At 38.5% G+C, this 15655-nt stretch overlaps 2 protein-coding genes across 2 annotated transcripts in view; both read right to left on the reverse strand.

The window, feature by feature from the left end:
- Window positions 1–102: 102 nt before the first annotated feature.
- guk1b (guanylate kinase 1b) lies at window positions 103–6468 on the reverse strand. The gene is made up of 8 exons (XM_041791872.1): window positions 4604–6468; window positions 4373–4414; window positions 4009–4134; window positions 2840–2936; window positions 2197–2335; window positions 1601–1685; window positions 223–308; window positions 103–135 (listed from the first exon to the last, which is right to left on the reverse strand). Exons 1-8 carry the CDS (start codon window positions 4713–4715, stop codon window positions 103–105), a joined length of 720 nt encoding a protein of 239 aa, XP_041647806.1. The 5' UTR covers window positions 4716–6468.
- Window positions 6469–8830: 2362 nt separating this feature from the next.
- rnf220b (ring finger protein 220b) overlaps window positions 8831–15655 on the reverse strand; it is a 40356-nt gene continuing 33531 nt past the window's right edge. The window contains exons 8-16 of the mRNA XM_041792047.1: window positions 15244–15287; window positions 14860–14947; window positions 14338–14434; window positions 13891–13950; window positions 13710–13774; window positions 11836–11920; window positions 11223–11331; window positions 9540–9614; window positions 8831–9437 (exon numbers count right to left, since the gene is read on the reverse strand). Coding sequence (XP_041647981.1) covers window positions 9366–9437; window positions 9540–9614; window positions 11223–11331; window positions 11836–11920; window positions 13710–13774; window positions 13891–13950; window positions 14338–14434; window positions 14860–14947; window positions 15244–15287 — 695 coding nt within the window. The 3' untranslated portion in view covers window positions 8831–9365. The remainder of the gene's footprint in view (window positions 9438–9539; window positions 9615–11222; window positions 11332–11835; window positions 11921–13709; window positions 13775–13890; window positions 13951–14337; window positions 14435–14859; window positions 14948–15243; window positions 15288–15655) is intronic.

Genomic DNA, 15655 nt, shown 5'->3' on the forward strand with positions numbered 1-15655 from the left:
CAAGAGTAAACCTCTGACTTGCAAGGGTTAAAAAAAGTTTTCCACCAGATGACTCTGTGACAAGGTGGAGTTTTGGTTTGTCTTCCCAGCTTCTGAATCACCTTAAGACTGGGCTTCCTGAACTTTTTGGATTTCCTGTAAAAGAAAAAGAGGATGAGGGAAATTTGTCTCAACGAAAGCTTTCAAAAATCTGGTGAATAAGAGGAAAGATTTAAAGCTCACCTCATTGAGGATATCTTTCAGCTCCTCGTAGGCCCTCTCTAAATCATCATTGATGATAACAACATCAAACACTCCGGGCTCCTTGCCTGAAAAAGTGAAATAAATCAGCTGTAGCTTGTTGTCTATATTCATCATCAGACACTAAACAGTGGTTCTCAATTGGTCAGGCATTAGGACCCACCAACATCACCTCCTTATAAGGCCTAAATTCTTTACAGTGTTCAACAACTTCAAAATATTAAATGAAAAATGCTACAGTTTGGACCCGAATTGGAATAAAACATGACTCACCAAAAATAAAGGACAAAAAAAGGTTTCAGTCAGGAACACTTTTCATACATTTGACCATTTTATTGCAAAACTGATATGCAGTTTTACTTGGTGGAGAAAGTTCTGCTCAAAAGATGCCCCCTGGGTTAGTCAAGCAGCATGCTTTTGATCTGAACATGAGGGTGCAACAAGCTTTTTGCTATGGAGGAGGAAGCTGGGGTGGAGGAGGTTAAGCTTTGCCAGCAGCAGCAGAAATGTTGTGCATCAGCATTAATGCAAGCAGGGATTAGTGAGAAGTATGTAATATTTAAATACACGGCTGTGATGAGAGAAAGAGCTGTATGAGCTGGGAGGCAATAATTAGGATCAGCTGGCTGTCAGCCGATCACAGCTGGGTGTATGACTACCGTGTCCTGCATGAACTAATTCTAGTCTTCATTTAACAAACACATAACTATAGATGGACATACATTTTTTTTAAATCCAATTTTTCCCAAGACAGTTTGAAAATTTGGCAGTTTTTCAACAAAGTTTCTAATCATCTTGGGAGAACCACCTTTGCTGAACAGAAAAAAGAAATAGAAGTTGAAATCTTGAGAAAAAAAATTGAATTTGACTCATTATCACAGGAAAACCTTAACCCCTTAAAGCCTAAAAACACAAATAATAGCCAGAAAATTCTAATTTTTTTGGAACTGAAATGTTCATTTAACTTTCTACTGAAATTTAAAAAAAAATCCAAACTACCATAAAATTTAACAAATATATATTTTAGTATCTAATTTCTTTCATTAGCTGTTTTTGGTAACTGATTATCCACTTGAGGGTATTTTTATCATTTACCAGATTGTATTCAGAAGTTTTTTGAGTAATTTATTGAGCATATTGATTAGATAGTGGTATCATAAAACTATGTATCAAATTTGCAACAACAGGCATTAATGGGTTAATAATGTTTGGGTGCACTATATGTCCATTTAGGGCTTTTGCACCTCAAAGACTTTTTGACACACATTTGAAAACACTGAAAACAGCTTCACAACCCAGTTTTGGGTCCTGATCTGCCAGTTAAGAACCGCTGCTCAAAAAGAACTTCTGTAAAACTCACTGAGCTCCATGTCGATGCGAGCTGCCTCCAGACGCTTCTGTAAACTCTCCTCTGACTCTGTCTGTCTGTCCCTCAGACGTTTTTCCTAAAAAGAGAAAAGACAAGAAACATGATGTTCTGTCTGAGACAAGAGCTGCTCCACAAAGTCATAAATCAGCAGTCATGGCTGCAGGTTACAGCTGACCATAGATGTTTTCTCTTTCTCAGACCAATTTGATCCCCATTGTCCAGGAAATCCAGGAATAATTTGCTGGTGTCTAGCCAAAGCCCTGTATCTCCATTTTTTTTCTCATAAATCAGTGCTATATGTCACACTTCACATCTTTCAGTGGGTTCAAACCATGTTTATGACAATAAAAGTGTCAAAAAGATGCTGAATATGACCATTCAGTGTTAAATTAATTGAAAATACAGCCGTTTTTTTTTCTTTCCCTCAGAAAGGGGGAATTATTGAGATGCAAGGTTTTGGCCTGATGCCAGTGAATTGAAAGTGAAAAACTAAGTATACAATATAGATAAATATCAATCCTTTTTCTATATGCTATTGAGAGTCAACCTATTGAAATATAATGCTCTAAAATGAGTTGGACATTTACCAGGATTTCCATGGAGGGTGGCTGAATGGAGATGTAGATGGGATTTAAGTCAGTCTCTTTAATCCTCCTCACTCCCTGAATGTCCACATCTAAGATGCAGATAAGGTTCTTGGCTTGCACGTCTTCTATGGCTGCTTTACTGAAAAAACAATGTATTGTTGTGCTTAAGAAACAAAATAGAGGATTCTGAGGCAAACAATAGCACACATCTGAACATGGGCATTCATCATATTGTAAAACCATGTATTTGTGGTGTATATACATGCAAAGTGTTTCTCACACTATGAAAGGCCTTAAGTAAGAGGATCTCTGCATTGATCCAAGCTGCTGAGTCTTTTACTTCAGTGAGTGTGTGTTATCTTCAGAAAAAGAGGAGGAGATTACACGTAACACTTAAGGTGCTGAGCCATCGCGTTGCTCTTTTTGACGTAATGCAGTTAGAGCTCCATCTGTGACCTGAATGTTATATATCCTGCTGATCTCTGCAGCTAAGCCTGAGGGTACTCTCTTATAAGAGTCCTGAGGCTGACATTTAACCAGTGTCACTGACACTAATAATCTACGTGTCCATGATACAATTTCACCCAGCTTTTCTGTGAGATTCAAGCTATGGTGCCACCATTGCAAGGGTTTGAATATTCACCTTGTTCCATAAAGGTTTCCAGAAAACTCTGCGTTTTCTATGAAGTCTCCGTTTGCAATTCCCTCCTGCATGGCCTCTCTTGTTGTAAAGTGATAGTCTGAAAGATGCAACATTTAAAACCAATCAGTCTCTGTCTTTAAAATTGACATTTTGGAATCAGGTTTCATTACAGTGAGCAGTAAAATCAGGATTTTAACAGGCAACATGGATAAACTGGGATCTATCTAATGGATATATATATATATATATATATGAAAAATAGACAAGTACTCAGTTATTCTCCAGGGATAAGGCAAAGACAGGAAATATGTTTTTTTGCCAGTTACTTCCTAATGATGTCATTAGTGTCACTGTCACAGCACACATTATTTTGTCCACACCAGAGTCATAGGCCTAAATCATCACAACATCAAAACATGTGGGGATCTAAAACGGATGAGTTTTAGAGACAAATATGTTACTACCACCACCACTAATGGGCTCTGCGATAGCACACAATCATTAGCATGACAACATGAAGGAGTCTGCTCAGACTGGAGTAACAATCCAAGGAGAAAAGCTGGATAGGAAGTGGCTGTGCTGTAAACAAATCGATAATAGGCCTGAAAAAAAGGCAGATTTTGTTCTAAACAGCAGCAGAGACAAAAATCTTATTTTGGCCCCAAGTGAGCAAAATCTGCTGTTTTTTTTTTTTTTTTTGCTTTATTAATGGGACATATACATATTAATAACAAGCTGTTCAGTATCCAAAAATGTCAGCTATTTACAAAAGGACTGTCTGTTGGAGTGTTTCTCAACATTTTGCTCCACTTTACAGCACATAGTAGCCTTGTTTAACTTCTTTCTGCAGGGATGCTAATGGTTGTTTGCAGATCACCATGTTCTACAGAGGAGAGATGGGGCAGGGGGTTTTTGGACAAAAAAACTTCACAGGGCTGGATATAGGAAGGGAGTCACAACTGTGGCATCACAGGGGGCTATTTTCAAAAGCTTTTTACTCCAAAGTGTAAACTGTCTGATCTTTAGATTTTTTTTTTCCTTGTTTTTTTGGTGTATGACTCTCACGTGACTATATCCTACAAATCCAATGAGAGCATGCCAGAATGATGAAAGTAACCCCCATCCCTCTGCCTTTAAATAAATAACCTATCAGGAATCACTGCGGTCACCTTTATCTGTGGTTTCTGATTCATTTGGACACGATAATGAGCTCGACATTTCTAAGTCCTCAGAGGATAAGACGTCTGCTACAGGCAGTAAAGTAGCCCCCAGAAGCAAGGGGAGCTTGTTCAGCCCTAGGGAGAAAGCAAAAAAGGCACAGAGAGAGGTATATCCCTTTAAGAACCAGGGGAACTAAACATGGGGACAAAACCATTTGTGCAGTTCACTTGGGAGTAAGAAGTGATGTTAGACTTTTAGAGCGGGCAGGTAGGGTGAAGGCTGGGGAGGTAAAATTTTGAATCCAAGTGCAGGGCTCCTGCATGTTCAATCAGTGTGTGAGTACTGAAACAAGTGTGCTTTGAGCTACTGTACCTTTGCCATCCTCCTCTCCTGGTCGAGGGTTTCTTGTTGTATCTGTGAAGAGAAGATTTCATCATCAAAACCTTCACAGAACTAAGGTAATGCCTCATCAAAACAAACATATGGTCTTGTATAGAATTAGACCATGGGGCTGAGTCACTATGTAACACTCCTGTCCTACTTCCTCTACAGACAGGATGTTTTTGCGGCTGAAGCCAATAACCAGATGGCACTTAGACGTACGTGACACACTGAATCCAAAGACGCCTTCATGATCCTTCATCAGCCTCTTCATCAGAGTGCTCTTCCCTGCTCCGGAGGGGCCACTTAGCACCACAGGCCTCGGTCCTGACATCGCTTTGAGACACACGAGCAGACAGACAGACAGACAGACAGACAGGCAGGTGGGCGAAGAGGCAGGGACAGGATAAGCTCAGAGTCCTGCCAACAGCAGATTAAAAGTAGATCTTTTGTTTCAGAGAATATCTAGAATGAAAAGTTCTCAGACAATACTCAGTGAGTGGTTTTCTAGTAAGAAAGGTTTGAACTGGAAAGCCAGTCAACAGGATTAATTTGATTTAAACACTATTTTATCAATGATTTTAAACTCGACTGATCCTGCTGCAGTGCTGGGACAGCCTGCCATCTGTGCTGTTAACTGTAATGAGAAGTAAGTCTAATCCTCAGAGCCAAGCTCCCGTTAACCACGACACCATTGTGGGCAACATGCACATAGAGGGTGAGAAGCAGACCTTTCCTCTCTTGGCTTACATCTTCACTAATAATTCATTGACACTAAGGAAATTATACTTCCCATTTCTTCAATTAAAATACTCAAATGTGTCCATGCCCTAATTGCAGACGAGTGAGACAGCCAGAGGGCTCTGAGGTTAATGTTAAGAATGCCTGTTAATGAAGTCGAGGCAGGTCAGTCAACAGGATTAATTGAATCTGAGCCAGGCAGCACAAAGGGTCTTGGACAGGTGACCTGTTTACCTACTGCACTGAGAGATGATGATGTTTAGAGGACACTTTGGAATCAAATTAATCATAATCTGCATTGATATAATTACTTAATAATGCAATTAAAGTGTGTCACTGTTTAAAAAAACACCTTATCCCTTATTAAAATAGCAAAACTCATAATTATTGCTTTTATCTGCAGTTTCAGATAATGTTTTAAAGATTAAAGATTAAAGATTTGCTGCCCTTTCTCACCTTTTGTTAGTTTTTGACGCTTATAAAAAGATAAGCATCAAGCTATTTTTGATCACCTAAAGAAACCAAACTGCTATGTAAGCCTATGCACATAATCCATTATATCATCTATTGCTTTAAAATTACTGCACATAAACTCAGCCACTGGTGCAAAGCTATTAAAGAAATATATTCCTAAAATAAAACAAACTCTCTCTGTAGCCATAAAGCATGAGACAAATATAAGCAATTTCTCTAAGTTTAGGTGAGGTTTGAGCAAAGGCAGAAGTTCCAGCTTACCTTCTCTAGTTCCTACTGTACAGTCTCAAATGTACAAATGTTCAGGAGCAGATGATTCTCCGGCCTGGCTCCTTAATGGACTCAGTATGATGAATGTGTGTGTGTGTATGTGTGAATCCTACTGATTCACTGAAGCAGCTCACTGTCAATCTTAATTACTACCACCTCTCTTCAGCTCACTGACCAATCACACGTGTGCATGCTGGCTGGTGTTTATCCACACCGCCTGTGCTAATGGCAAAACCACACAAGACAGGTGGCTTATTTTCATAAACAAAGGAATCATTCTATGGCTGTCAAAAGATTACAATTTTTAATTGCAATTAATCCTAGAATTTCTGTAGTCAACCGTGATTAATCACACCCAGCTATTTTGCCTTCTGAACTGTTTTTTGTGTCATTTAAGATTTTTCTACTGTCTGAAACTAAGGGTAATTGACTTCCTGTTTGGATACAGACCTGCTTTATAGGTAGATTGAAGAAGAGATGGAAAGTCACTTATCATTTCTCAAATTATTGTAATTGAGTAGCTTTTTGGGTATTCGTACCTTTTTGAGTACATTTTGAAATCAGTACTTCTACTTCTACTTAAGTAAGTTTTAACCAAAGTAACTTCACATTTACTTGAGTACATTACTCTTGTACTTTTTCACCTCTGTTGACTACACAGTAACACATGACAAGAGAATGATTCCACATCACAACCCAAAACAGCTGATCTCTGTTGGGGATTTTTGGCTCATGTTTCTGGTGGATTGTTGATGTTTGTTATGTTAGACGCATTTGCACCATGAATGACGTTATCCATTGAGTTAGTTACCACGTGTGGCATTAGATGTTCCTTAGATGACCTTAGATAGGCCATGTGGTTGATTCTCTGCTTTGTCCTTGCCAGAGGAATTAGATACTAGATGCCAATTAGATACTTTATCCTTTGAGTAGACTTATAGACCAGTACTTTTATTTTTAGTTAAGTAAGTTTTAGCCAAAGTAACTGCAATTTTTTTTTAGTTCAATAGTCATGTACTTCTTCCACCTCTGGATTGAAGGTTATGACTTGAAATTAACCACGGAATAAAGAACTTGTTCTGGATCTTAAAGTAAATAAGGGAACAGAAAAGGTACCATGTTTAATGACACATGTAGAGGATGATATGGGACTTTTCCTCTTGGCTGTCTGTGAGTTTTTAAGGTGAAATGAGACATTAAGCAGCAATGGCAGAACGATTCGACATCACTGTGATGTGTCTCAACCAAATGTACATTTAAAGGGACAATGAAAGCATTAAAAAAAATCAGTGCACCAATTGTTGACCTTGATTAATCACGATTAATTTTAAAGCCCTAATAAGAACACATAAAGATCCCAGCTACTCAGGGCGACATGGGTAAGGCACCAGGTGTAATTCAACGTAAATGTGACATGATTTGATTGTGGAATCGATTGATCAATATGCCAGAGGACAGAATCAATAAAAGAGAATTTTTATGGAGTAAAGTAAATAATTCTGCATGGGCTGATGAAAGTTATTCCATTTTTGAGGAGGTGGATATGTCGTATATCTACAGGAATAATTTATGCTGCAATGTTAATTCACTGAAAGAGAAGCTCATGATTAAGTTTGAAGAAAATGGCCAACCAACACTAAGTACGTATGTGCTGATTAAAAACACATTTATGCCTGAACTGTACATTACATTTCGACTATCTAGAAGCCAAAGATCCTTGCTAGCGCAGTTAAGGTCTGGTATCCTTCCTCTGGCTATTGAGATCGGTCGATTCAAAAATATCCCCAGAGAATCAGACTCTCTGAGCTGTGTGATTCAGGAGAAATAGAAAGTGAGTCCCATTTTATTTCGCATTGTACCAAATATAATGACCTAAGAGAAGTATTGCTTCATGGAATGACTTGTCAAAATCCTGAAATTCTCCAGTTGACTGATAAGCAAAAATTGTAATGGCTGTTTAAGTTTGATGTGTGTAAGCTTGCTATTTTGTCTCAAAAGCCTGGAAAAGAAGACAAGATAATTTATATAACTAATTAATTAATTTTTAGTTTGTCTCCATCTTCCTTTCTGTTCTTTAATGATGAGAGAACTACCATGCACTCTGATCCTGTTTTTGTCTGAATTCTTGGTCTCATGTAAGCCCATGTGGGCTGGGCATATGATTGTGTGTATGACATAATAATAAAATAAAAACTTCAAACTTCATAAAGATACCAAACAGAAGCTTTTAGTTTATTTAAGAGTGAATTTTACCATTTTTACTCAAGCTGCAGGTTGTTTAATTTTGATTTTGAACCAAAACCTTGTAATGGTTAAACAGGACACATACCAAATTACCAGTATTGTCTTAGTATGTTTAAAGGGATTTAACAAAATAAAAACGTATATATCTTCACAAACCCCCCAAAATATCTTCACAAACTCAGGATAAAACAAATATATCTGTATGTTTTAATGTATTATTAAGATTTATAGATATAAAGTTACTCATATATATGCCTAGAAAGAGTTGTTCCTCTGTCTATGAAGCAGTTCAACTTGAACCACTGTAGATTTAAATGATTTTACAATTCAAACATTTAAAGTCATGGTAACAATCAACCAAAGGCATATTTATTATTTTTCCCTCTCTTTTTGATGTGATTGACCTCTGCTGTGTCAAACCCTGAGTGGTCTTCTGTCCTCTAACAGTAAAACTCTCAGAATAGCAGGATTTAGCATCCCTTGACTTCCTATGAGCCGTGATGGGCTCTGCTCTGGCTTATCCTGCTTCGACCCACTTCTTAAAGGTTAAAGACTCCACAGAGTCATTATAAAAGACAGTGGACGGGCCTCGACAACAGAGCGCGTTACTCAATTCATACATGAAAACCACACAATCAACAGGTCAGTTTTACATTTTAGACAGACATTTTATTTTAGTAACATTGATAAAATTAGATTTAATGACTCTATACAAAGAAACACAGAAATAAGAAAGACAAAAGGGTCTTAATGTGATGAGATGACTGTAAATGTTTCCAAACTATAGGATCTTCAGGAATAATAAAAATGATCCAAACAGAGACTAACCCTGAACAGTAAATACAGTTGGGTTGTTTCGCTAGCCAACATATACACACACCAATCCAAACTAATGCAAATTATGTACATGTGCTTTGAAGTGATTTTTCCCCATGTGAAACAGAAATAAAAGGGTTACAAATCTGTATATATTATCCCAAAGCTGTTTTTCTATGTTTGTAGTGCCTGAGCTCTCTTGATGTTTGTTGTGGATCCTACAGGGCTGTGGAGGGATGACAAAGGTCACACTTGCTGTTCCCCAAATTGTCAGGATTAGCAGATGTTAGGAGTACACTGATGAACAGGTAGAACCATGGAGGGGTGAGGAGGAGAAGCAGGAGGAGGTGTGAGTCTTTGACAGGCCAGCTGCCCACAAGTCCACCCCTGATTGGTCGAAACAGAAGAGGCTCCCTCCATTATTGTGTGAGTGGCTGCATCACAGGAAGACTCGCCTCAGGTCTCCAGGCGAGGTGATGGTGTTACACTGAGGACACAACTTCTTTGCTCCCTAGAAATAAAAAAAAAGGAAAAATGAGACTTTAATCAATCATTCTTCAGAATTTAACTTTGTTTTCATGCTTTTATAATTTTCTAATTAGTGATATTTTACCAGTGTTCGAAGCCAACACTCCTCACAGTGAACATGCCAGCACTGTATGGAGGTGAGCGGGGTTGTGTACGTGTCCTGCAGGAGCAAAATACAATTTTTTTTTAACTGTAGTAGCAAAAACCACCACTAGATGTCCACGTGGAACAACAATAATGACATTCATACAAGCCTGCTGTGTTTTTAAGTGTTAATGAAGTTTCTTTGACAATAAGAAAAGCCCTAGAAAGGTCAGTTCATGATATAAATTAATATGCAATTTTAATTATAGATACTGAGGAATAGTTCTGCTATTCTCTCTAAAATTCAAACACAAATGCAGCAAAAAAAGCTTCCTCACTTTCAAAGTGCACAATTTCCTGTCGTGATTTCACTTTATACACATATTATACATATACTTTATTTATATGTCATGCACATAAAGTGCCCCACCCACATGGGTTTATTAGACATCAGAAATACAGCTGCAGTGTTGTAAGAAAAACCCAGTTCATTACAAGCAATTACAAAGTTGCATGATCTTTTTCCCAGCTACGTAATAAACAATACCTTCCGTCTTTTCTCCCAAGCTTTTCAGATAAAATCTGCTTTTAAAAAAGGTTCCTTCTCTAAAGAAAAACTCACATTTTTCATAATCATCCGACCAAAACAATTCAGCATTAATCAGAGACATTCTCCTAAAAGTACCTTCCTTAAATCATCAGTCATAGTTTGAATTCTGAGTGAACTGAGGTGAGCTTGGCTCCCCTGAAGAAGGCACAAACTCCCCTGAAAGCCTCAAAAGAGACGTTTAGGAGCTCTAACACATAAAACGTAGGTTATTTCATTTTATGCACATTAAGTTTACTGATTATATAAAACCAATAGTATAAATATCTCAATGTTGTTTACTTGTTCGTTACATACTAAATTAAGATTTTTGCCCATCTGTCAGCACAAGTCAACCTAATTCTGCATCTTTTCCTGCTGTGGTCTTCCATGCCTGGCAGCGCTGCACTGAAATTAGGGCCAGAATTGCATCGGTACCTGAACTTATCAGTGAGTTGGCGGATATAAAAGATGCATTTATTGTGCCAAAATACATCAAATGTGGGTGTTATGACCAAAAAAATTTCCTTTTCCTGTATCACTAGTCATTTCATTTCCAGTGAATTAAACCAGAGGATTCAGCTCTGTCTAGTGTACAAAGCAATCTCACATGCCTTTTATATTTGACCATTTTCTGCACAAAATGTGGTCTTAATTTTTCTCAGTGCAGGTCTTAAAAAGTAAACTTGATTCTTAAAAGTTTGTATTGAGCCTGCCCTTCAGAACTATTAAAGTTCTGTCTTATCTATCATCCATCTGTTATCTGTCTTACAACTTAAACAATCCAGTAATCATTGATACATTTGGTTGATTTAGTGGATTTACTCTGAAAAGATATGACTAACCAATGCAAAAGTATAGTAATTGAATTACAATACATTAACAGAGGAAAGCAACAAAATAATCTATGTAAGAGCATTACATCATCTTAAAGCTACATATACAGACCAAATAGCAATCACTATAACACTGACACTCCTATGAATGAGCAGGACCACTAATACTGACTTCAGTCTGAGACACGGGAGTAGCAGCAGTTTCATCATGTTGTCTATCTTGTGCGTCTGCTTCGTCAGTTTAATTCGCCGTCATACTCACCATGCAGATGAGACATTTAAATCTGTCTCCTTTGGACAACTGTTTCTCCAAATCCCGTATCCGAGCTTTAAGTGCATCCAGGGATGTCAGCGAGGAATCCTCCGAGAGCCTGCACACGCACACACAGGGACAGACGGTAACAGGGAGGAGAGAGGGGAGGGTGCATGAGTTAGGCAGACACCGGAGAGTCATTTATAAATCGAAGACAGATTAAATTATTCTCTGGCCAACATGGACACTGAGCATGAAATTTATCAGCAATCACATTGGCTGCATTCGCTGTCTCATTTATCACGGGGGGAGGGGGGTGTAAGTGTCAGGGTCCTCGCACAGATAGACATCCACACAAACACATGAACAATTACAGGATGGACTACATGGACAAACATACTGTACAGTCAGACAGATGGGGAACAAGGCATTAAGTGTGATGAAATGTGTGTTCATGCATGTGCCGCCTGCTGTGTCCTTGATTGATGATGTCATCATATTGATAAAGTATTGCATAGGCCACCAAATCACATTTAACAGAATGGTTCACTTTGCAGCTCTCTGACTGGCTGAATATTGAAACATTTACTCTCTTAAGAGACTGAACATCTTAAAAACTTACGTCTCTATGTCAGAGTTTTTGCAAGTTTTGGGAAGACCCGCTGTGCTGCCGTCCATTTTCTCTGCACTGCTGGTAGATGGGCTTCCTGTGGGAAGAAATAAACAAATTAAACATAGCAGGAAGTTTTCCTTTATTTCATCATTTTATTAAGTCAGGGTTTCAATCCATAAGCCTTTATTTATAAGAAATCACCGAGTGACAAACCTCATTCAAAGGGATATTGAGCCATGTGCAGAAGATACTAAAACATAACACAGGCAGGTTATACAGCACCTATAAAAAGTATTTACCCCCTGGATGTTTAACCCTTTTAATGATTTTAAAAATCAATCACTGTTAATTTGGCCTCTAAAACTTCTAATGTCAAAGTGAAAACAGATTTCTACAAAGTGATGCCAATTAAAGGAAAATATTTAATGTAAAATCAGTGACCACATAAATATTCACCCCCTTCAAATGAGTAGTAGTAGTAGATGCACTTTTGACTGCAATCACAGCACTGAGTCTGCGTGGATAGGTCTCAATCAGGCTTGCACATCTGGACACTGGAATTTTCCTCCATTCTTCTTTGCAAAACTGCTCAAGCTCTGTCAGGTTGCACAGGGATCAGGTGTGAACAGCTCTTTTCAAGTCCAACCACAAATTCTATATTGGATTGAGGTCTGGGCTTTGACTCAGCCACTCAAAAACATTCACCTTGCTGTCTTTAAATAATTTCTGTAGCTTTCGCTGTATGCTTCTAGACATTGTCTTGCTGGAAAATGAATCTTCTCCCAAGCTGTAGTTCTCTTACAGACTGAATAAGATTGTCCTCCAGGTCTTTCCTATATTTGCAGCATTCATCTTACCCTCTACCTTTACAAGCCTTCTGGGGCCTGCTGCCGAGAAGCCTCCCCACAGCATGATGCTGCCACCACCGCGCTTCACAGAGAGGATGGTGTGTTTGTGGTGATGTGCAGTGTTTGGTGTCAGCCAAACACAGCATCTTGTCTGATGGCGAAAAAGCATCATTTTGTTCTCATCAGACCAGATAACTTTCTTTCACTTGACCATGGAGTCTCCAAAAAGTGCTTTGGTGAACTCTAGTCAAGATTTAATCTGAGTTTTCTTCAACAGTGGCTTTCTCCTTTCCACTCAGCCATTAAGCTCTGACTAGTGAAGAACACAAGTAAGTTGTTGTATGCAGAGTCTCTCCCATCTCAGCTGCTGAAGCTTGTAACTCCTTCAGAGTTAGTCAAAGGTGTCTTGGTGGCCTCTCTCAATAGTAGGCCAGTTACTTTAAAGGGGGTGGGTATTTATGCTATCAGTTATTTTATATTCCTTTTTTGTTTAATTGTAGAAATCTGTTTAACTTTAACATTCAAGAGTGTTTTTTTGTATTTTCTCTTGTCAAAAGTCAAAATCATATTGACCATGACTGATTTATAAAATCAATAAAGCATCCAGTGGAGTAAATACTTTTTATAGGCCTTGTAAAAACAAGAAGAAAGTCTGATTTAGGGCCATGAAAATCATCCAGCAAGATATAAATTCTGACATGAAAGTCAAAACGAATGGAAAGACAATATTTTAAAAATGAAAATGTACTAAAGCAGTTCAAACAAGTTCAATAAAAAAATGTGAGTAATAAATGAATAAATAAAGTCAGGGTTTTTTAGTACCCAAAAGACAAAAGTACACTGAATTACTAAAAGATGCTCCAGGATTCACGCCCAGAACAAGAAAATCTGTCTTGCTGAGTCTGATCTTGTATGTACAGTAACTGGCTTAAAGAGCATGTTTTCATGGTGAGAAGGTACTTTTTGAGAAGAGCTTGATTTCTAAAATGTGTGATAAAGGAGTGATAAAGAAAGTCACAAGTTTGTTGAACCCACCATCGTTGGACCATTTGGAGAATTCTAGGTTTACTCTGGAGTCTGGCACCATACTGCCACTGCTGCTGCAGATAAAAGTAAAAATAAATAAATTAATAGCAAATAACTCCTTTAAGAAACAGCAGATTGTGTGATTACATTCATATAACTCACTGGATGTGCACTATAGATGGATACATACTTGACTGTTGTCTCCTTGGAGCTTTCTCCTGAGCAGGGGATCACATCTGTCTCTGTGTATCTGAGGTCAACAGTCAGGAAACAACAACAAACAACACAAGCAGGGGACACTTATCTAACTTGTAAAAGACTGGCAGAGCACAGGATGTAACAGTTTTTTTTAATAATAAAATAAGAACTATAATTGATTACTCTTTCTTGAAGTCTTCTGCCCTGAGTTAAAGCAGACTATAAGAGCTTGGTTAAGACCACTTGTAGACCTACTGTGCTGTAATTGTTGCTGTTGCGCTGAGGGTATGGCTGTATAAAGAAGTGTTAGAGACATTCTTGAAAAAAGTAAAAGGTAGAAAGTTTAGGATCATAGGGTTGTAAATCTTAGAGTAGTTTCTTGTTTAAATGTAGTGATTCTTCTCAATGCATCTCAAATGCTTTCTTCAGTAAAGGATACTGTGCTCTGCCGTACTCCTGAGTGTCGTCTCCATCCACATCCAGGTCTGCATCACTGTCTCTGCACTCCTTAGAAGTTGTGCTCACCAGAACTGCAGCTGACGAGACATTTATTTATTTATTTTTTACAAAAATCACAAAGTTGGCTCCTGTTTTAACTGTAGTATGACACAGTTTGGAAAAAAACAAAGTGGAGAAGGGTTGTTTTTGCACTCTAAGGTCACAATAAGATGAACTTATGAATCGCAAAATGTTATCTGTCCCATCGCTCTTCCCTCACTCTGCTTGTGTCTGTCAGTCATTGTGTAAGCAGTGTGCCGGTCAGAGCCTCCTTGGGTAAAGGAAACCGTTATTTTTAAGTTCACCTCCAAGGCATTGTTCTCCGCTGTAATCTGGACTGAAAAGTTCAGTGATTCTCAGCTGCCACTCAGTCACATCATTCATCCCCCACTGAACAGCATCATATACACCGAGGCCTCCATCGCATGCACACACTCACCTCTGACACACACATTATGCTCACCTTTAAAGCCTCCAACTAAAGATGTCATCTGTATCCTCCTTTTATCGTTCCAGTCGTCCTCCAGTGGCATCAGGTCAGCTGAACCCTCCTAAAAAAAAATCCATTGAAAACATCTGTCTCTGTGAATCTGTCCACATTCATGGGACGGCCTGGAGCTACAGATCTGCTCCTGTGTTTTCATAGCTGTGTGTTCACATGAACACAGCGCGAGCTGATGCTGATCCTGATGCTACGTGAACAGGAGCAGTCAGGGTGAGAGGGTTCATTGTCCTTTTCTCAACCTGAAATTTTCTCAACCTGCTGTGTATTTATTGTTGATGGATTATGATAAAATGTCATGGAAGTTTTGTGTGTCCTACTGGATAAGAAATAAATACCACACACCTGCCCATCTTCTGGTTTCCTCCTCTTCAGCTTCCCGATCCTGACTGGAACAGACACAAGATAGACATGGATGAAATATAAAAAGTCACATTGACTCTGGTTTGACTCTTCATGACTGTGTTTGATCAACATGTGAGCTTTAGTCTCTTTATCAACTTAAAAAAGAGGTTGATCTGTTCTCTGTGACTTACAGCTGTTACAGAAATATACATAACTTCTGCTTAGAAAGGTCTGAGCCTTTTTCAGGGTTTGATAACACTGTTACGTTCTAACTAGCTGGGGTTGCTGCAGTGGTTTTCAGCCAAGAGGAGAGATTGAAGGAACTCATAAGTAATGGTGTAAACGTGACACACAGGGTCTCTCTTTTTCACCCAATTGTAATTTGTAATTGTAATTGTCTGTTTTCAGAGAC

This window comes from Cheilinus undulatus, linkage group 7, assembly GCF_018320785.1.
Source record: "Cheilinus undulatus linkage group 7, ASM1832078v1, whole genome shotgun sequence".
NCBI lineage: Eukaryota > Metazoa > Chordata > Actinopteri > Labriformes > Labridae > Cheilinus > Cheilinus undulatus.

Excerpts from the sequence above, each read along its gene's own strand:
- guk1b (XM_041791872.1), bottom strand. The coding sequence starts at position 4,715 with ATGTCAGGACCGAGGCCTGTGGTGCTAAGTGGCCCCTCCGGAGCAGGG. Across the intron at positions 4,415-4,603 it reads CTTTGGATTCAGTGTGTCAC|ATACAACAAGAAACCCTCGA; the intron begins GTACGTCTAAGT and ends TTCTCTTCACAG. Across the intron at positions 2,937-4,008 it reads ATCAGAAACCACAGATAAAG|ACTATCACTTTACAACAAGA; the intron begins GTGACCGCAGTG and ends TGCATCTTTCAG.